At 40.0% G+C, this 23,508-nt stretch overlaps 1 protein-coding gene across 3 annotated transcripts in view; it reads left to right on the forward strand.

Moving 5' to 3' along the window:
* Positions 1-23,508, forward strand: part of CFAP47 (cilia and flagella associated protein 47) — a 665,273-nt gene that overhangs the window by 517,469 nt on the left and 124,296 nt on the right. For all 3 annotated transcript variants that reach the window (XM_075913261.1, XM_075913262.1, XM_075913264.1), the window contains exon 54: positions 5,078-5,189. In XM_075913261.1, coding sequence (XP_075769376.1) covers positions 5,078-5,189 — 112 coding nt within the window. The remainder of the gene's footprint in view (positions 1-5,077; positions 5,190-23,508) is intronic.

The raw sequence follows: 23,508 nt of genomic DNA on the forward strand, positions 1-23,508 counted from the left end.
GAAGTGTAAGGTTATGCATTTAGGGATTAATAACAAGAATTTTAGTTATAAGCTGGGGACATATCAGTTGGAAGTAACGGAGGAGGAGAAGGACCTCGGAGTCCTGGTTGATTATAGAATGACTATGAGCCGCCATTGTGACATGGCTGTGAAAAAGGCTAATACGATCTTGGGATGTATCAGGCGAGGTATTTCCAGTAGGGATAAGGAGGTGTTAGTGCCATTATACAAGGCATTGGTGAGACTCCATTTGGAATACTGTGTGCAGTTCTGGTCTCCCATGTATAAGAAGGATGAATTCAAACTGGAACAGGTACAAAGAAGGGCCACTAGGATGATCCGAGGAATGGAAAACCTGTCTTATGAAAGGAGACTCAAGGAGCTTGGCTTGTTTACTTTAACCAAAAGAAGGCTGAGGGGGGACATGATTGCACTTTATATATTAGAGGGATAAATACCAGGGAGGGAGAGGAATTATTTAAGTTTAATACCAATGTGGACACAAGAACAAATGGATATAAGTTGGCTAGTAGGAAGTTTAGACTTGAGATTAGACGAAGGTTTCTAACCATTAGAGGAGTGAGGTTCTGGAACGGCCTTCAAAGGGAAGTAGTTGTGGCAAAAGATCTATCTGGTTTCACGATGAAACTAGATGGGTTTATGAAGGGGATGGTTTGATGAGATAACATGATCTTGGTAGCTAATTGACCATTCATTATCAGTGGGAAATAGGTCAATGGAGGGATGATAGGAGTTACTATAGAGAACTTTCTGGGTGTCTGGCTGATGAGTCTTGCCCACATGCTCAGGGTTTAGCTGATCACCATATTTGGGGTCGGGAAGGAATTTTCCTCCAGGGTAGATTGGAAGAGGCCCTGGAGGTTTTTCGCCTTCCTCTGTAGCATGGGGTACAGATCACAGCTGGAGGATTCTCTGCATCTTGGGGTCTTCAAAGTATTTGAAGGTTTCAATATCTGAGATATAGGTGAGAGGATTATTCTAGGAGGGGTGGGTGAGATTTTGTGGCCTGCACTGTGCAGGGGGTCAGACTAGATGATCATAATAGTCCCTTCTGACCTTAAAATCTATGAGTCCATGAGTCTATGGCACTGTTGTAGCTGGCATTGCATTTGTGTGCTCCTTCATGCTTCAATTTACAAATTTTAATCTTGTTTACAGAGAAAATATTTATAATACAAATAATAATAAAGTGAGCAGTATACACAAAGTATTTTGTTATAATTGAAGTCAAACTATTTGAAAATATAGAAAAACATCCAAAATATTTATAATAAATTTAAATTGGTATTCTATTATTATTTAACATGCAAATAAAACTATAATTAATCACAACTGTATTTTTACCTTTCACAATGAATTGTGATTACTTTAAAAAAAATCTTTAACAACTAATTAAAATGCATAATTTTTTCATTGTTCAACTAAGAATGAATTGTTTTTAGGCAGGAAAAAATATACTATAATAATATTTTAAAGCTCCAGGATGCATAATAAATATTTTATAATAGCTGTAGAGAAAAATGAGATGAATTTGAAATATCAGTCATTAAATATAGATTAAAAGCTAAAGCAATTAACTGTTGTTAAAATTTAATTATCTCTATTAGTTAAATGAACAGGATAGTTTTTGTTTTAAATGGCAATTATAAAATGCTATTTTACTTTGAGCTCCTTGACAAGTTCATATGCACATATCTGCAAGCTGTTTATAAAACTGTCAGAGCACTATGCAGGTTACAGCCATTAATGTGAAAGAATATTTCAGATACTTTTAAATCAATGAACTATTGTATTTATCGTTTAAATTAAAATTAAAATCATGCATGTTTGTGTGTGTGTTGACACTTGAATTTCAAGTAAGTTTATTTATAAAAATCTATATTCTAATAAATGTAACTGAAATATTTCAAATAGCAGCTGACCTTATATTTTAAACTATACACTATGAAGTTGTTAATTAAGTTGCTTGCTATGAATTGATTATCCTGCTTTTAAAAATATATATACCTGCTTTGTAATATTTCCAAATAATATTTTGGTACACTAATGACTTGGTATTTAAGAATGTGGTGCAACTCTCCATATAACAGAAGCTCTTCCTTTATCTGCCCCCCTAAAGTATTTCTTTGCTTCAAAAATCAAAAAGGAGAGAGCAGGGTTGCAAAATTTCAAAAGGATATGCATAGTTTGGACAATAACATTTTTTTTTCACAAAACTGTTGTCTTTTAAAAAAGAAATTGGCTTTGAAATGTTTTAGGTTGCCTCTCATAAAAGTTCCCATATCTTATTGTTACTTAGTCGTGTAATTAAATGGTTATATATAATCAGTTTCATTTTGAGGCAGTCATAGCATTTGGGTCCTCTGCTTCATGGCAACATTATGGCTCTCTACTGAAAAGTAATAGTTTAGGCCTAGGGAATATGTAAGTCTAATTTATTCTTGTTTATCCCTGAGACTCTGAGAAATCCTCCAAGGGAGTTCATGAGGGAACTGCTTCTCAAATATGGTAGGTTTAGGCCCTAACAATGTAAACCTCTATACCTGTGTGGAATGCTAGACTTGTGTGTAACCCCACCGAAATGAACACTTTTTTAACATACATGGTGGTGGCTGACTGCAGCACTGAGGACATTTCAAGATTGGGACGCCAAGTCACAATCATGAAATTGGATTGACATGTCTTTCCCTTAATGGGCTATTGCTTTTTACAAACAATTCTTACAGTTTGGATGGGATTAACTGCCTTTACTAAGGGAAAAATGTATGTATCAAAGTCAGTTAACCTATTACAGATTTGGTTAGATGGATTTCTCTGTATTGGAGGTACTTGAATGAATACAAACCCAAAGTGTGTGACACATTTTTCAGACTTTTCCTTAATTATCACTTCCGCTGATCTACCTTTATTTTATATGTCCCTTGCTAGTATAATTAGCTTGTGATTTATGGTTAACATCCTCATACATGGGGATTATTATATTATAGTAGTATGGTCAGCATAATAGGAATCTTGGAATAGCTAGTGATATTTTTCTTGGAAAATAACATATCCCACAGAACACATCCTATCTCCATATATTTGCTTTAATTATCAGAGGAGAAGACTAAAGTACAGATTGAAAGGTTTAGTATTGGCTGATTTAAAGCACACCATTTCCACAACCCCTGTAATGCAACTTTTTCTCTATGGCAGTCACAGTATTGACTAAAATCCATACTCTACATTTTAAATATAATGATTAGTCTTTACATTGTAAGAAGCAGTGCCACCACTGTGTAAAATGAAATTGTCTTTCTTTGTGTGGGAGGAGTGAGGGGAGTGAATCGGAGGCAGTGGGAGAATTTGCTTTTAAATGGTCAAGCATAGAACAGGAGTCTTGTTTGAATGTTCAGGGTTACAAAATGATCAAGAAGAAATATTGCTTAGTGCCAGTAAATCAAAACTTATTGGAGATATAATTTTATTACTAGCTTTTTTGACCATTACTTAGAGGGAGAGGAAATGCAGGTATAATTATTTATCGTCTGATTATCATTACTTTCTATGCAGTTATTTTCTCTAAGGGCAGATACTGTAGTCTTCCTATGGACTATAAATGTGTGGTAAAGTAAAAATGTAATCATTTTACTTTCTGCTATCAAATCTTTCTGATGGTTTAAAAGTTAGAATCAGCCACATGGCTAAAATGAGTGACACCAAAAATAGTCCTACTCCTAGAAAGTGAGTTCTTAAATCAAAGAGAATAGAGCATGAAAGTAAAACTGAAGTTGTGGTCACTTAAGGTAATTACAAGCAGGTATTGCAGAACTTAAGCATAATATATTTAATAGCTATTACTTGTTAATACTATTAAACATAAGTGAGTGCATATAAATGGGGATATAATATGGAAAATTGTTAGGCAGTGTGGAATTCCAGTGAAACAGATCAACGTAATGAAGGCATTTTATACTAACTCCAAATGTTGTATTACAATGGATAGAAGATTAAGTGAGTCATTTGAAATTAAGATAGGTAAAAAAAGGGAGCATCCTGTCTCCATTCTTGTTCTTTCTCCTCATTAATTATGGCCTCAAGGGATGTGAGAATAATCAATACATCTTAAGGTGGAATCATTCGAGATTACTCGATCTAGATTTCACCAATGACATTGCTCTTTTACATGAAAATGCTGAAGGACTTCAATCATGCACAAATGAAGTTAAAGCAATGATGGGAAAGGTAGGACTGATTTAATATAAAGAAATGTAAAACCATAGTCATTGGAGATATAGATTTAAATATCAAAACTGAGGATGAACTGTTAGAGAGGGTGTAGATTAATTCAAATATCTTGGAAGCACAATAAGCCACGGTGGTACATGTTTTGAGGAAATAAGAATAAGGATCAGAAAAACAAACACAGCCTTCAATAAACTTAGGAGTATTTGAAAACTTAATACCATATCCTTACATACAAAACTAAATGTCTACTCAGCTGTTGTTGTAGCCATAGCAACCTACAGCAATGAAATCTGGTAATTTAAGAAAACAGATACTCAGAAGTTGGATGCATTTTATTATAAGTGCTTATGGAGAACATTAGAAGTAAGCTATGAGGAAATTAAAGCAAATGATGAGGTCAAAAAATGGCTAATGTGCGGCCTCTACCACAAATAATTTGTAAGAGAAGACATCAGTGTCTAGGGCATGAATTAGAAATGGATCATAACTGACTACCAATTATGGCTTTGAGTTGGAAGCCAGAAAATCCAACAAGAAAGAAGGGTACACATAGGATGACTTGGAAGTGTACTTTACTAATGACATAGAAAAAAATTAATTTGAAATGGGAGGACTTAGGTCACATGGCAACTCATAAGCAAGCACAGAGAAGGTGGTTAGTCCAGTGTGCTGAAAAATACTGGCTGGACTAAGGTTTAAGGACTATTAAATATATTGAAGCTTAATTCTTTTTTCAAATCAGTAAAAGTCACAAAAGTTTCACATTAGACAATAATGAAACAAGCGTAGTAATTTATAATACCTTACTCGGATTTTATTTTTCTTTAAGATGGGTCCGTATGCATATCCCTCTGCTTAATCCTACATATGAAACCCTAGAACTGGAAATTGTCAACAGCAATCCTGAACATTTTTCTGTAGAGACGGATCCAAGGAAACCTGTAAGTACTTATAAACAAACAAACAAACGAACAAACAAATAAACAAAAAAACTTTGCTTTCATACAATAGGGACATAGTACAGGTTGAACCTCTCTATTCCAGCACCTTTGGGACCTGTCTGGTACCAAACCAGAGAATTTGCTGGACCGTGAGAAGTCAATATTGTCTAGCAACACTTCCATTGCTTACTAGGCTCTTAGAAGGAATTTAGGGGTAAATTAGAGCTAAGTAACAGCATAGAATAGCAAAAGCCAGGACTGGTAGCTGTAAACAAATTTTATGGGATATGGGAAACTTGGCCACACCTAAGTTATGGCCACGCCACAGTTATTGCTGGACCAGAGAGTGCCAGACTAGAGAAGTTCAACCTGTCGAATTGTTCCTATTGATGAAAAAGTTTGTTAATTACATAGTGCATTAAAAATATACAGCATTGTACAGAGTGTTAAATGTGCCATATAAATAAGTGCATATGTCCTAGAGAGGTTTACAGCCTAAAGGCAAGAGGAGACGTAAAACTGTGAAATATGATCAGAAAATAAACTCAGTATGGACATTTCTGGAGTGCTTTGTGGAGTACTTTTTGAAGGAGCAGAGTGTGTGTTTGGCAAACATTGATTTGAGAAGGCATAAAATCAGCAGGTGTTGGAAGCAAGTAGATCAATCAACCAGTGGTGGTGGAACAGTTTGTATAGTGGGAATGCTGAGAGCCATTGAACCAAACTGTAAACCTTGTATATAATGAAACCACTTCAAGTCAGGGGATACTGCTACGCCTCTAGTTTCAGCACCTATACAACCAAGACAGAAGATTGAGAAAACAGAAGGAGTTAGAATGAGGAAGGAAAACAATGAGATAAGAGATGCAGGTTAGAGCAGATTTGTGCAGGGAATTGTGACCTGGGAACGGATTTAGTGTGGAAAGAAAGAAGTTAGTGAAGAACTGTTGGGAATAAGTCCGGACACTTTGGATGCGGTGAAACAAGCAAGAGGATTTATTGCACACAACGCTGGTGGAGTCTCCCTCAGCTAATTAGGCTGGTGAACACTGCCTAAGCAAAACATTAAAATAGATTATATACGGGGCTGATGGACGGATGTGAAGACGTTGGATGGGTTCTAGCAGCTAGACGAAATGAGCACGTAAGCCAATAAGCGAAGAAGGTTACACAGCATCTCCGCCCATCGTCAGTAAAACACCTTATCTCTAATACAAGTAGTTTTCTTTAATAAGCTAAATAAGCCAACATAAACAAACAGACAATTAAATGGCAACTTTTGTCTAGTTAAATTATGATGCGTCTGTGAAGAAGTTAATGGTGCCTTGCGCTGATGTGATCCATGAGTTTATGGGCCCTTTATCAAGGATTAAAGCAAAACATGTTAGCAAGGCTGTTTCAGTATCAGTCTGTGTCATCTGGTACGGCCCCTTGGAATGTGCTTGCCAGGGCGACCGTGCCTTTCCCAGGGTCATGCTAATTCATGCTAACTGCCCGTCCTGTTAGGTTTACAGGCCCGTCTCAGATTTTATGATTGAATAGGGGTTCTTAGCGAATAGGGGTTCTTACCATGGACTGCCTCAGTTTACCACCCTGCAAGAGCAGAGATGTAAGACTTATCTTGGCAGCAGTGTGTTCAATAAAGGGCGAGGAGGGGGAGGGGGGGGAGATAGATGAGGTTCAGGGAAGCCAGAGAGAAGGAAGTTACTGTAGAGGAGATAAGAGATTACCAAAACATCAACCAAGAGTCTAACAACAGAGATGGAGAAAAAAGAATGCTCTATTAGAGATGCTTTAGAGAAAGGAGTGACAACAATTGATAAGAATCTATGCAGAAAAGGAAAGAGGGAATTTTTAATAGTTAAACTCGTTTCAAGAATGAAAAGTAGCAGTACAAATGAAAAATATATATATATAATAGAGAACTGGAGAGCTAATTAACCTAATGAGTTTTGAGAACTTTAAATGTTTACTCCATGAGGCATTTAGTGATGAGCTCAGGATTGATTGGAAATTTACAAGGTTCTTAAATCCATAGATAATGACATTCAGAGTGTTCCCCTCTCAATAGAATATGTTCTTACAATATATATGTACAAATACATCCTCTAATATTTTGAGCTTTCCTGTAAGCTATGTCAATACCTCTTATGATGAATGTGATGAGATTCTTTTTCTGCTGTTATAATAATATCTTTACACTAATTCAGAACAATTGTATAACTCTTTTTTGGTTAGTATTTCAAAGCAATTATATAGTTGATAAGTATATCTCTAGTAAGATTTCAGGGGTACCCCCATGATGTTTACAGTTATTTTGCAAACACCGTCACTATTCCATTCCTCTCCCGAGCGGACAGATTTCCAGTGTGAACATCAAGGCTGTGTTCAGACTCAGGTGTTTTTTCGAAAAAAAGTAGCCTTTTTTCAAAAAAACTTCACCTGCGTCTAGACTGCAGCCGCGTTCTTTCGAAATTAAATCAAAAGAACGTGGCTTTTCTTTCGACGGCGGTAAACCTCATTTCACGAGGAAGAACGCCTTTTTTTTGAAAGTGCTCTTTCGAAAAAAGGCGTTCTTGAAAGCAAACAGGGCTTTTTAGAAAGAGAGCATCCAGACTCACTCGCTGCTTTCTTTTGAAAAAGCAGCTTGCTTTTTCAAAAGTTCCGCGTGCAGTCTAGACGCTCTCTTTCAAAAGAGGCTTGCAGTCTAGACATAGCCAAGGGCTCATGTAAATATAGTGCCTCCCCAAAACAAATCTTACGACTGAAACCCAGTTTGGACTTGTGCAATATTTCCCCAGGGTAAAGAAGATTAGCTAAAATGATGACCAGATGCACAGTTTTTCAGTCAAGGGATTCCAGGGAAACAGGGAAATCAGTCCTCAACAGGAAAAGAATTCTTCTTACTCTAGCCAGCTAGAGAGAAACCCTGGAACAGTTAATTCTACAAATTGATGTTCACATGGAGAACATTTTCTCCTATAAAAAAATATTTAGCCTCCTACTGCTCTATACATCCTTTTTCCTTTCCTATCACTGCATTCCTCTCCCTATGGTCCCATAGTCTATAAGCTGGCCAAATTTTGTGTACTTTTAAGAAGAGATTTATTTGATTATTGATGTACTCGGCTGCTGAGCACCTTCTGCTCTCATTTAAGTGATGTGGAGCTATTTATCCTTTCTGAGAATCAAAACATTATTTTTTTTAAATGCTTACTCATGATAAACACCTTAGTTAGCCTATTGTGCTTATTGTGTCCCGGACGTTAGTGTTGTGTAAGGGGACTAAGAATGAGTGAGTCTTCTGAGGAAGGTTAGATTTTGAGTTTTATAGGTACGCTGCATTAAATTTTGATTATACAACTTTTTGTTTTCAGTATTCGTATCGCTCATTATACCATTCAGGTACTTATCTCTCATTATACCTTTCAGAGCTACTTAGTTCTTGTATTTTCACCATCCAATTTTGTGTATTTTCTCATATTTTAGACTGCAAGCATTGTTATTGGATAGCTTCTGATTTCCGTATTAAGTGTCATAAGAGGATTAAAGCCTTGCATTCAAAGCGTGAATTCTCTTCTTCCAAGTGAAGGCATGCTGTATTTTTAAATCTAGAAGACTTTCCCTCTGAGAGAATCTTACAGGATTTCAGTAGTTTATTTTCTCTTGCCTATAGTCTTTCCCAGAAGACTAGGTAGGGACAGTCTTGTATTTAAGCTAGCCTGCAGGTGTCCCAACTTAAAAACAAACAAAACAAACAACAACAAAACCCAAACAGGCAAATTGCACATATTTTCTCTCTCCCATCAGGTCTGGTAGATCCTGCTGCTGGCTGGATCCCTGCATGCCAGTCATCTGCCTACCAGCAATGAGTGAGGGATTTTAGTAGCTGACATTTGGGGATAGAAGTACAATACTAATGGCAGGGCAAAGCTGCAGTATGCAGTGCTGGTACTCCCCCTGCTATCTCATCAGCAAAGCTCCCACTGCATGCTAGCTCTCAGCTAGCAGTACCCCCATCCCATTTCCAGTCAGCTCTGGGTGCGCCCTGTGAGCTGTGATGCCTGGTGATTGCAGGCAGCTGCCAGGCAGCAGTTGATTACATGTCCTCTCTGCTGCCTACCCATGATGCCTTTACATGTCCCCCACTTCTCGTCCATATCCCCCCTGGCAGGACACATCCCACTCCCAGTGTTGAGTGGAGAACCACCTCCTAGGTGGAGTGCTTATCTTACCAACAGCCTGGCCAGCAGGCTCCTTCCTTCTTCCACAGCCATTGGCTGAGCCAGTATATATGAGTCAGTATATATATACTGAGCCAGTATGCTATCAGCACTTCTAGCTACTTCCGTGACACCACTGACTTCCTGAGGAAACTTCAGAACATCAGTAATCTTCCTGAAAATACCATCCTAGCCACCATGGATGTAGAAGCCCTCTATGCCAGTGGTTCCCAAACTTTTCAGCATCACACCCCCCTTTCTGATTTTTGAAAAACCCTCACGCCCTTCCCCTCCCAAAAAAGGAACTGAGCAGGGCAGCAAAACTTGATGGGGGGGGCTGGGTTGCCTCATGCCCCCCTGGAATTTCTGCATGCCCCCCAGTTTGGGAACCCATGCTCTACACCAACATTCCACATGAAGACGGATTACAGGCTATCAAGAACACCATCCCAGATAACAACACTGCAGCCTGATTACAGAGCTCTGTGACTTTGTCCTCACTCACAACTGCTTCCAATTTGGAGATAATTTCTATCTCCAAGTCAGTGGCATAGCCATGGGCACTCACATGGCACCACAATATGCCACATCTTTATGGCTGACCTTGAGCAACGTTTCCTCAGCTCTCGCCCACTAACACCCCTACTTTATTTATGCTACATCGATGATATCTTCATCATATTGACCAATGGAAAAGAGACTCTTGAAGAATTCCACAAGGATTTCAACAACTTCCAACCCCTCCATCAACCTCAGACTGGACCAATCCACACAAGAAATCTACTTCCAGGACACTACAGTCCAGTTAAATAATGGTGGACAAATTTCCACCACCCTATATTGGAAACCCACTGACCGCTACCCACTTACCTTCATGCCTCCAGCTTCCATCCCAGATACATTTCTCAGTCTATTGTATACAGCGAAGCCCTAATATATAACCGGATTTGCTCCAACCCCACAGACAGAGATAATCACCTACAGGATCTTTACAGAGCATTCCTAAAACTGAAATACCCACCTGGAGAAGTGAAAAAACAAATTGACAGTCCCAAAAAAGTACCCAGACATGAACTGCTTCAAGACAGACCCAAAAGAGAAAATAACAGAACTCCTTTTGTCCTATAGTCCACAATTCAGACCCCTCCAACGCATTATATACAATTTACAACCCATCTTGGAAAATGATCCCTCACTCTCAGAGGCCTTGGGAGAAAAGCCTATTCTTGCTTACAGACAACCCCCCAACCTGAAATGAATTATTTCCAGTAACCATGCCACACAACCACATCATAAGCCTCAAGGAACTTAGCACTGCAACCAGAAATGATGCCAACTTTGCACACATATCTATACTCGCAAATTCATCACTTGAGCCAACAACATAAGCTACCAAATCAAAAGGTCATTTGACTGCACCAGTAATTAGATCTATGCCATCAAATGCCAGCAGTTCCCCACTGCTATATATATTGGACAAACTGGACAGTCTCTGCGGGAAAGAATCAATGGACACAAATCAGATATACATAAAGGAAGCATACAGAAACCTATTGGGGAACACTTCAGTCTTCTGAATTACTGTTTAAAAGATCTTTGGGTAGCAGTCTTGTCACAAACCAGTTCTACAAGCCATATCCACAGGGAAGAATTGGAATTAGAGTTCATCCACAAATTCAGTTCACAGGCTAATGGACTCAATCATGATGACAGCTGTTTGGGACACTATCAACTTAACACCCATTAAAGGTGCAAACAGCTCTTTGTGTAGACTCCCATGTCAGGAAGGATACTGTCTATTGACTTTGATTCTTATCTGCTTTGTTTTAACTACCCAGTCTTCAGATACTTACTGATTCCCTCTAGTTCTCTGTCTCCCACCCCCCTTCCTGTTTTTCCCCTTCCTCTCTCTTTCCCCTCTCTATTTAGTTTGGGTGTGCACATCCTAAACTCATAACTCTGGTCATCTGACGAAGTGGGCTGTGCCCACAAAAGCGCATGATACCATCTACATGTTTTGTTAGTCTATAAAGTGCTACCAGACCATTTATTGTTTTTTCCAGTACCTAAGGGAAGCCCAAGATCCTCCAATTCTAGGCCAGGAGCAGGCAGGAAGGGTCAGGTCAGTCAGTCACCTCCCCTGTGTAAAAGCAGTGTATGGGAGTGTGTTTGTGTCTCATCTCCACCCACGTGAGCCCTAAAGCCATAAAGATAAGGTAAATAAAAAGAATCCATAACTACACAGTATTTCTTTTTAACAGGGACTAAGTCAACTAGATGTTAATTTGAATGTTTGTACTTCATAATTCTGATTCACTGCCATTGAACTCACTTGTATATGAGTAATTTTACCAAGTCTCCCATATTCAGCATAATGAAATATGGTCACCCTACAGAAGACAATGTACATGGCCAGAGACAATGGTTGGAAGCATTTCATAAAGGATACATTAAAACAATGAAATTCATAGTTAAAACTAAAATTCTAATATAAATGTAATTCCTTATCAGTCAATATTGCTATAAATAGTGTTAAATAATTCTAAGTTCCTGAAATAGTTCTGTGGTCAAGGCACTCTCTATGCAGCTCAATAAGGGCCTCGAAAGTGGTTTAAAGCCAGCTTTTCTTTTCCCCAATCCTGGCACCATTTGTAAATTAGAGCAACCTGACAGTATAAAATTAAGGTAGCTATCTTTGAATAGTTGAGGACCAATTTGGCAGTAGAGCCTTGGCCACACCCCCTGCAATGAGTGGGAGAATGAAGAGCATAAGAGCAGCTATAGAATCTCTGTGCTACCCTGGGATTTCCCGTTCATGAGAATATTCTGTAGATGGCCATTTAAAGTTGCTTTTGGGACATCATCAGAGCAGCACCAAGCACCATGTGTTTTTTATTAATTGATTGCACATAGTTAAAAACCTAATTACGATCAAAATACAGATTGAACTTCCTTGGTCCAGCACCCTCAGGACCAGACTGGTCCTGAATTAGGGAACTTGCCAGATGAGAAGAGGTCAGGCCTCAGGCTCTCCTGGCGGTCTCCTCCTGGCTGCAGCTCTGGCCACAGTGCTACCCCCAGCACACCTGCTAGGATCTGCTGCCCTTGGTGGGACTTTTCTGCAGGCCACCAGCCTCACTCTCTGCAGGTTCCTCTCTTGGCTGCTGCCCAATTCCGGCCAGCAGGGCTCTGTGCCCCAGCCGGCATTCTCTTTAGCTGACTTCACTCCTGCCACAGAAGGGATTCGTGCCCCCTGGCCAGCAGGGTTTTTCTTTGGGCTGATCTCACTCTGGTTGCAGCAGGGCTCTGTGCTCCTGGCTGGCAGGGCTTCCTGCTCCTCCATGGCAGGCCCTGCTCTCCCACTGGCAGGGCTTCCTGCCCCCAGGTGTCAACCCACTGGCCCAGCTCCCTGCCCCCAGGCCACTGACCCTATGGGCTGTCAGCCACAAGCAACCTCTGTGGCTGGGACTCTCATTCTGCAACATCTATGGTCCTTCCAGACCACGGATGTTGCCAGACCAAAGAGTCTAGGACCATGGAGATTCAACCTGTACTGTATATTCAAGTTAAAAAAAAAATCAACGTTACTTCTTAAGTTGCTCTATATTTTAGGTATCATATTATCTCAAGCTGAGCAAATAAGATGAAGCGTTAGTTTGTTTTAGTCACTTTATTATATGGAGTATGTTAATACATCATCATAAAATAAGCAAAAGCTGGATGTGTTCTGCTACTAATCATTTCACAAATCAGTATTTGAACTTGTAGCCAAGTAGCGTAATCTTGATTCATTATATTATTAGCTTACTGTATAGATAGATTTTGGAAGCACTCTGGAAGTTTCATACATATTATGTTCAGATCATTAGCACATAAATGGATTAGAATTAATTATCTTGATTTCTGTTTCCAGCACACTGCATGTGATCTATCCAGGCAGTTAAAAAAAATATCCTGTATGCTTTCAATTCTAATGTCTAACTCATTTACCTGAGGCTTAAGTGTCACCAGTAGCCATAAAACATTGTTTAAGAAAGATCCATCAGGATTAAGTCATATAACTTTAAGAGTATTCAGCCCCAACCACAGTATAAACACTTAACTTTGAAGTGGATTTTGAGTTATAATATCTACCTCTTTACTTTCTTTTAAGTACAAATTTTGAGCATGTGTTATAATCTTGCTGCTATTTTTTCACCAAGGGAATTTTCAGAATCTTGAATATTCTACTGTGTCCCATTTCCCCCTTTTGTGCTGAACCTTCCTCATGGCAGGCCCCTCTTTAGTAAGGCTAGCTGGCACTCCTTCTAGGGTTTAAAATGATGTTCTTTTAATGGCAAAGGGTGGTTGTTAGAAAGCAGTATTAGACCTTCTCTTTTCTATAGAATCTATATACACTGCCCCCTTAGAATTTCAAGTTCTGCACATTATACATAGGAGCATGTTGCACTGCCCATGATAAACAGTTTAGAAATATGCATCATGGCATGTCAGTGACCAGCACTGTGTACTTCCAGCCCTGCCATAGACTTTCTGTGAAATCTTGAGCAAATCAGTTAACCTAAATGTTCCTGTGTTTCTTCAGCTTTAAAAAGGGATAATAGTGCTTTCTTGACCACAGGGCAGTTGTGAGATGCATAAATTTGTGAAGTTTTTTGAAATAGTTTCAAATAAGGCACCGTTAAATGTAAAATATTATTTCTATTTGAAAAGCAACTCAAAGGTGACATTGCCCAGTTAAGAATGAGCACAGTTTGCAGAATACGCCAGTAGTAAGTGAAAAATTATGAATATTTCAAGTCAGCAAATTTAGATATTATATATATCAGGGCTACTCAACACATGGCCTGTGGGTGGGATCCTTTGAACATGGTCTCCACTGGGAACACGCTCCACGATGGCGAGGCATCTCCCAGGTGGGGTGAGCATTGAAAGACACAAGCGGATGGGGCTGGCTGGAACAGATGGGAACAGGGTGTCGGCATTTCTAGCCCCCAGGCAGGAGGTGCTAAGAGCACCAGGGTATTGTGTGAAAGAAGCTATTTGCATATATTTGCATATATATTTGCATATATATTTGCATGTACATGCAGCCACACTCAAGTTGCGGCCCTTGGCATGTGCTGTGAGTATCATTGTGGTCCCTGGGCTTCCAAAGTTGAGTAGCCCTGATATATAGCTTTATTTTTAGATAAGTTCAGATCTGATATGATTGAGAATACTGACCTGTCTCAATCTTTGGACCATCTTAAGTTGGTATCTCTTCACTCATTGGATCATCTCATATGAACAAAATTGGGAGAAACATATGTTTTATAGCCTTAGTAATGTCCACTGCAGCACAGCTGTAAGAAGTCATGCATTTTTCTGCAAAGGTAAGTGATGTGTAAGAGCACAGTTTCCTCAGTGTCCAAAGAATTTACCACTTATGCAGAATGTTTTGGTATCCTTTGATTAGTACTGGTAGTTTAGAGAAACAGATTTGCGTAGTCATAGTATGGATAGAGAAGATAAACATCATAGAGATAGAGGCAGGTCCCTTTAAAATACTTCCATTGTTCTTCTTTTGAGTGTCCTCTGCATATTCTCATGCATGGGATGCTGCATGAACAGTAAAAAAAAAAAAAAAAAAATCTACTGTACTAGGAAGTGGCTGTAAGAGCATCCTCATGTCTCCCTTACTGAAACTCCAAGCATTCTAAGGCTAAGGTTTAAAAGGAGCATTGTGCTCTACTGCCTCAATTACTGCAATCACAACCTGCTGGACAGTCACATTGTTGCTGTCTGAGATTTATATCCATAATAGTTTGACAACTTATATCTGTTACATAAGTACATAGGGTTACATAGCTGAATTTAGAGATAGTTAAAGGGATAACATAAGAGATTACAAGACTAAAAAACCTATATTTAAAAGATGTGTCCCATGGCTACTGATATTTCCAGCATCAGAGGCACATGCCAGATGCTTGGCACGTTTGAGGGAAGGATATTCTCTCTCAGTTGGATCTGCTCAATGTTTCCCACAAAAGCAAAGATAATGAGACAAAACAGGCTCCAGGCAATTTTATTTCAGGAAGGCTTGACAATGGTGGTCCATTCTCAAAGACTGACTTTGTCGGTAAGTCTGACTCCAGACTGTTCATCAGGGAAGAAATGAGATTTAGCTTCTATGTCAGATGCAGCAGAATATGAGAGAACTAAGGATCCAAAAATAGAAAAGGTCAGGATCAGTGACAAACTCTTGTTTCCAGAGCTGTCCCATTTCAGAAAAACTTAATTGTAGTACCCAGGAAATATATGCAGCTATCCTCAGTGTTGGCCTCATTACACAGAGCCAGTCCAAGATGGAAGCACTGTAAGGCACAGAGTCTCATTAATAGGGCCCTACCAATTTCACAACCATGAAAAACATGTCACAGACTATGGAATTAGCCCTCCCTGTGAAATGTGATCGCCCAGAAATCAGGTGGGCTAAAGAGGGACTTCCCCTGCTCAGTTATTATTGGAGGGAGAGCAGCATAGAAGTCAGGTCACTTCCATACTTCAGCAACCTTAGAGCTGGGCTTCAGGCCCCTGCACTGGCTCGGGGCACCTGAACTGAGATTTGCTTCTGCTGCCATCTGCAGCTTCTGTTATAACTCTAGGCTGCTACTTCCCCCTCTCCTGTTGCAGCTTCTGCAGGAGGGCTGACTGCTTCCTCAAGGGGTCAGTACCACTGCCTCTTCCAAAGACCCCTTGGGAATCACCAGAGAAGAACATCTCTCATTTCTCCTTTTCAAGAAGGTTTAGTATTCAGATTTATGAAGTATTAGAGAAGGTGAAAAATGTAAGATCTACTGCTAAATCTATAGGTTTCTATAATACAATGAAGAGCCCATATTCAACTCCATTCCACAGGTATTCCACATTCCTTCATCTCTTTTACTTAATTATTATTATAATCAGAGAAGCGTATATTATTTCCTGCTTCAACATAATTATAACCCACAACACCAGCTATAATAGAGGAAAAAATTTAAAACACACAATAATAAATGAAAATTTATATCTTAGTCTTCCACAGTTCCTCCAAAATATCATATTTGAGACAAGGACACAGAGTTTAAGCCAATTCATTTAGACATTATCCACAGTTTGGAGACAAGTTAGGCTATGTCTGCACTGCAGTGCTGTTTCAGGATACTACAGGTATCCTGAAATTGCTATCCCACTTCTTAACAGCAAGCCAGTTATTTCAAAATACAGAATCATAAAATCCTAGGGCTGGAAGAAACCTCAGGAGGTCATTGAGTATAGCCCCCAAGTAAATCATCCCAGCTAGGGCTTTGTCAAGCCAGGACTTAAAAACCTCTGGGGATGGAGATTCTACCACCTCCCTAGGTAACCCCTTCCAGTGCTTCACCACCCTCCTAGGCTACGTCTAGACTACAGGCTTCTTTTGGAAGAAGCTTTTTTTGGATGATCTATTCCACACACAAAAGCACATTGAAAAAGCGAACTGCTTTTTCGAAAGAGAGCATCCAGACTGATTGGACACTAGTGCACATAAAAGGCCACCCGGAACCACTTCAGCCAGGGCTTTAGGCCACCAGTTGCTTCTGAGTGCTGGTGCCAGAGCCTTACAGAGACACACGCTTAAAGCACGCCCGTGGACAGCCATTTCTCTGCTTCGGCTGCGTGCTTGCTACCTCTTCAAGGGACAGAAAAGCTCTCCCAGTGCCTGCTGTGGTTGCCGTGCTTTTTTGGACACCACAGCTTTTCTCTTGGTGCCATGGAGCTGGAGCTGCCCCATGGTATGCGATGGCCCCACATGGCCATACTGCAGTTTTTGCAGCACTTTGTGCCAGCTGCCTTCCTGGTCCTGACCGAGCTCGACCCTGAGCTCATTCTTGGGCCCTCTCCCTCAGTGTGGGAGCTACACTCTGGCAACCACAGCCCACAATGGAGAGGTGTTTCTGGAGGCTGGACATCAATTCGGACTGGTGGAACCAGCTGGTCATGGAGTGGTAGGATGACTAGCAGTGGCTCCAAAACTTCCGCATGCAGAAGGCCACCTTTTTGGAACTGTGTGCCTGGCTCACCCTCGCCCTCCGGAGACATGACACCCACTTGTGGCCCGCCATCCCCCTGAAGAAGTGGATCACTATCGACCTCTGAAAGCTCACCACCCCTGACAGCTACCAGTCGGTGGGCAACCAGTTTGGCGTGGGGAAGTCCACCATTGGGCCATCCTCATGGAGGTAAGGCACTCTCGGGCTGCAGTCCCTGCACGAGGGAGGGAGAGGGATAGTTGGGAAGGAAGGTTGGGAGGTGTGGGGGGTGAAGGGAAGCCCAGTCCTTGGGGGGGTCTGCAGTCCCACCCTCACACAGCTCTGCTGCTGGAGGAGTGGCCTCATATGGAGTGGCTTCTTGGGTGTTTGAGGGGGAGAGGCGATGGAAGGGGGTCAAGTACCACCCAAGGACTCAGGCACCCCCTCTTTCATTCTCTGTTTTTTGTGTTTGTTTGTCTCCGTTTGCAGGTTGTGAGGGCCCTCATTTCCATCCTGCTGCACAGGTTCATCCGCCTGGGTGACCTGGGCCCCATCATGGCCGGATTTGCTGCCCTAGGGTTCCTGAACTGCAGTGGAGCCCTCGATGGAACCCATATTCCAATCTGTGCACCGGAGCATCAAGCGGCCCAATACATAAATCACAAGGGCTACTTTTCTATGGTGCTGCAGGCCCTGGTTGACCACCATGGACAATTCACTGACATTTTTGTCGGGTGGTCAGGCAGGGCACATCAGAAGAGAAGGTTATTTTGTAATTTGGCACTGTATAGACAGCACCAAATTACGGATTAAGCTATTTCGATATTGACTTGAAATAAGCTACACAATTTGTGTAGCTCCAACTGCATAGCTTATTTCGAGCTATGGGTGCAGTGTAGATGCACCCTTAGAGGGTACACTTTTCAATCTTCCTACATCAGCAGTTTGATAATGGATATATCTATCCCAAGATGGGGAGTCCATCTGAACCAATGAATTGTTGGTCAAAAATTTTTGGTTACCAAAGGAAAGGAACAGATGTGTCAATATTTAACTACTGAGAGCAATCAGACTAGCTCTAAAGTCCTTTCTAGCTCAACTAAAAACATACTAGTTCAGGTAGCAACAGACAGTAAGTCATTGCTATACTATCTAAACAAGCAAGGAAGAACTTACTCTATGAAATTATTCAGAGAGGCCAAGAGTCTTTAGGAGCACTGTGAAGAACACAACATTGATCCAATAACAGTTCACATAGCAGGGGAGCAGAACACCCTTGTAAGTCATGTGAGCAGATCATCCAGTCAGATGCACGAATGGTTCTTGAAGGATGAAGTAGTCAATCACAGCTTCAGTTTATGATGGAACCAAATAATAGTCCTGTTTGCAACCAGCAACAACAGGAAATGTAAGAAATATTGTTCCAGGACAGGCAGAGATAAGGAATCAATATTGGATGCTTTTCTAATACACTTGGATCAGGTTTTAATGTTGAAGTCCGCCCCTTCCCCCCCCCCCCCCATTTCTGCTTATTCAGGGAAAGATAAAAGCCAGGATGATTTAAATAGCTCTAATATGGCCCAGATACTAGTGGTATCTGGATTTTATAAATCAGTCCCAAGGATTAGTGGAACCTTTACTGCTAGTATGGGACTTGATACAATAAACAGAGGAAGACTATCATCTGAATCTTCAGTCCCTTCACTTGATTGTATGGGGAATAAACCGTTAGATGGGCTAGAAGAATGACTTTCATTAAAAGTACAAAAGGTACTGTTCAATAATAGAAAAGAATACACATGAAAGTGTGCTGTAGTCTTAAATGAAAACATTTTTATTGTGGATTTCCATGTATAATGTGGATCTTTATACAGCGTCAATTACTTATTTATTAAAGTATTTATTGTATCTTCAGAAGACACCTCTTTCATTATCTTCAGTTAAGGTTCATTTCTTAGCCATATCAGCATATCATGTACTTGTAGAAAGAAAATCAATTTTTACTAATGGTACAATTAAGAGGTTTTTAAAAGGCCTTAATTTGTATCATCCAATAAAAACTCCTATGCCCTCCTGTGATCTGAAGGTTGTACTAGCACAAATAACAAGACCCCCCCTTTGAACTTCACTGGAGAGCTGTTCTTTATTTCATCACTGTGTAAATACAGGTTTGGTTTGGGGTTTGGTTTGTTTTTGGGGGGGGGGTGGCAATAACTTCTGCTAGAAGCAAAGGTGATTTACCAGCATTAGCAAGGCTTGACAAATAATGTAAAGTAGATTACAACCCAAAAGAGCCGGCGCAGAGCAATCTGCGCATGCACAGAATGATCTGCGCATGCGCAGAACCGTGCGGCTGGAGAGCCCTGAAAATTAGTGGCTGATCTATCATTTACTGTGTTTCATAAGAATACCTACTTCATAACCACTGAAGGTGCTAACAGCTCTGTGAGTGGTAACCTTGCTGTCTTAGCATCTATCTGTTTACTTTGATCTACTTAGGTTTAAGTACCCATTCTCCAGATATTGAATGATACCCTGTCTCACACCCCCCTTCCTTTTTTCTTTTTTTCTTTTTGTCCCCCCTTCCCTACCCGTCTCCTATTTATTTTGAGTTTTCATATCCCCTACTGTACTCATAACTCCGATCATCTGAAGAAGTGGGCTGTGCCCACAAAAGCTCATGATGCCATATACATGTTTTGTTAGTCTATAAAGTGCTACCAGACCATTGGTTGTTTTTTTCTGTAACAGACTAACTCGGCTACCCTCTGAAGCTCCTTTCATCCCAAGTTGTTACCCAAAATAGTCTGATTTTCACATAAATCAATCCATAATTTTACCATTTTCCCAAAAATAATCTTCATGACAGGGAAGCCAAATTATACACATTAGATATGAGGAGAACATTTATCTTTTTTATTTAGACATAACTAACCAATTTAGACAGTCTTTAAGGCTATTAGACATTTATGAAGCTTATAAATCCATTCCTTAAGGCATCAGAATTCAGTCAGGTAGATCCAAGTAAGCTTGCATGGCTTTCTCTGGTCGTATTCCTCTGATAGAAATATGCAGAGCAGCAATGTGGAATTATTTTTCAAAATTTTGCTAAACATTAGTCTTTAGCCTTGGCATCTAGATGAAATGCAAAAGTTGGTACAGCAGTCCCGCATTCCTTGTTTAACTAGAACTCCAGGTCCCACCATCCTGGATCAGAGACTGCCTATTGATCTGTCCCAGGTGCGAAGATATATAGAGGACCCCACAGGGAAGAAATGAATTAGTTACTTGAAACTGAGATTTTTTTCTTTAGATGGACTCTGCATATTCACATTCCTTATGCATCATTCACAATTCCCCACTACCTTCTGTAGAGCCAATTGACCCTGATTGTTGGCAGGTGGGATTGAACTTGCAACCTTAGAGCTAAAGCCATATGCCGCTACCACATGAGCTAAAAGCAAACTGCCTCTTAGCTAAGTCTGTACAGCAAACTTCAGTCTCCCTTGTCAGCAGTTTCAGTGCCTCAAGGTTACATTACCAAAGGGTGATTATCAGGGAAGGATTCAAAGCAGGGATGTATAACATTTTCGCTATGTCTATACTACACCCGTTTTGCACACGAAATATGCAAATGAGATTAAGCATGGAATATCACTGAGCCTGATTTGCATAATTAATGAGCATCCGCTTTTTGCACAAGAGGCTTTTGTGCAAAAAGGAGCCGTCTACACAGCTCCTTTTTGCATTAAACCCCCAGAAAAAAATGCGGAAGAACAGCTCTTGCGCAAGAGGGGGGTTTTGTACAAAAAGGAGCTGTGTAGATGGCTCCTTTTTGCACAAAAGTGTCTTGCGTAAAAAGCAGGTGTTCATTAATTATGCGAATAAGGCTCGACATATTCCATGCTTAGCCTTATTTGCATATATCTTGCACAAAACAGGTGCGGTATAGACATAGCCTTAGTTTAAATCCTTAGCATAGAACATTTAGACTTCATAGGTGATGGCAAGGAAGCTGTGTGGACATTTCCATGGCTACTGCTACAGCTTGAACCTCTCTAATCTGTCGTCCTCAGGACTTGACTGGTGCTGAACCAGAGAATTTGCCAAACTATGGGAGGCTAATATTGTCTAGCAGCATTACCAACACTTCCACTTCTTACTGGGCTCTTAGGAGACATTTAGGGGTAAATTAGAGCTAAATAACAGCACAGAACACTGAGAGCCAGGACTGGTGGCTGTAAACAAACTTTATGAAAGCACAGAAAACTAGGCAAAACCCATGATTAGTGGGTATCCAGCTAACTAAAATCATTCCAGACCACAGATGTTGCTGGACTAAAGAGTGTAATTTGCTCAAAGGCATCACTAACAACTCTTTCTAGGCCAGATTGAACTTTCTGCCACCAGCCATTCTGTTCTTAGTTCTGTACAGAAATGATTCCATGATTTTTAAAAATGGAAGAAGGCCTTTTTCATTCTTTTCTCATTCAAAAATGGCTGAAGCATTTTTACTCAAAATGTCCAGATAATTTTATCATTGGGCAAAGACTAGTCCTGAAAAATGTCAACCTAATATGAGAAAGTTTCAGAATGCTTTTAGTGACTGAAAACAGAATTATGCTTTAGTATGACATTTGCAGATCCTAGTTGTAGAACTATAATGCCAATGCTTGCCAGTTAATTCTTGACATCAGAAGGCCCAGTACTGTGGATCTCTGTAATATTTTACAGAACCATCACTGCAGAATATTCTCTTTTATTAATCCAGCTGTGTAATGATCTATTTACATTTACACAGTTCATCACACATTCTGATTTATACACCAACTTTTTTGTTTTCAACATTTTTATTTTAATATAATAGAAATTGCCAAATAACTCTTAAAATATTTCCTCTAAAATATATTATTCGAATTAATGTCTTCAGAACAATAAACTTCTATTGCTACCTTGAAAAATAATTGTAAAACTTCTAAAAAAAAAAAAAGCCCCCAGGCATGGTATGTTGAGTTTCAATCTTTAGTCAGTTACATCTTATCCCAACCCTCCATTCCTTACTCAAACCAAATTCCTACTGGCATCATTTGGAGATTTGGATGTGCAGGGGATACAGGACTCTAAGCTTTATTTGGTTAAAAACTTCCAAAAATTGGGATCAGCCATGGACACTGTGACAAGACCATTAATTACAGTGCATAAAAACTGATGGTCTAGTAATTCTTGTTCACTACCTGTTATTAATTTTGTGCAGTTGACAGCTACTTTGGCAAAGGGATTGTCAGTGCGAGCTGTTGTAATGTAATGTTTTGATCTCTGTTAGTTTTAAATAATATAGCATATTATTAAATGATACTAATTTTCACAGTATCTATCAGTTTTGTTCTATATTATCTCGTAGTAATATGTATTAAAACGGTTTTTTTAGATATGATCAAATTACAAATATTTTATTTCATTTAAAAAATGATGTAGCAGTTGTGAAATAAGTTGGACTTTGCCCAACTGATTTATATGGGCTAAAGTGCTGATACTCTGAGGTATGTGCTCTATTTGCCTTGAATTTCAGAACATATGTATTAGCACAGTGTAGCAGGGCACCTGGCGTTTCCTATGAACTTGTGAATCACATTAGTATTGTTCAGATATACTTAAATCGTAGCAACCTCATTTACTGTGTAAGTGTATGTAAGTAGAAGAGGAGAGGCATATACAAACTATTATATGTGCCCCATAAAGTCAGTTTGTTTCTTTTTATTTCAATTTACTAACATTTTACTGTTACATTGATGCAGGCCTGCTGACTGGGAGAGTAGGAGGAAGGGGGCAACTGCCCCGGATCTTGGTAATTCAAAAGGGCCTGAGGCTCCTGACTGCCTCTGTCACTACTACTGTGGCAGCAGCAGTAGCCAGAGCCCCGGTACCCTTACAGGACCCTTTAAAGCATCACAAGAGTCCTGTAAGGTGTACTTTGGGTAGCTCTGATGGCTGGCTTGGATGGGAGAATGTGACTTGGTTCAGGTGCCACTGAAGCCACTCCAGCCCCACCACTTCCACTTGAGG

This window comes from Pelodiscus sinensis, chromosome 1, assembly GCF_049634645.1.
Source record: "Pelodiscus sinensis isolate JC-2024 chromosome 1, ASM4963464v1, whole genome shotgun sequence".
NCBI lineage: Eukaryota > Metazoa > Chordata > Testudines > Trionychidae > Pelodiscus > Pelodiscus sinensis.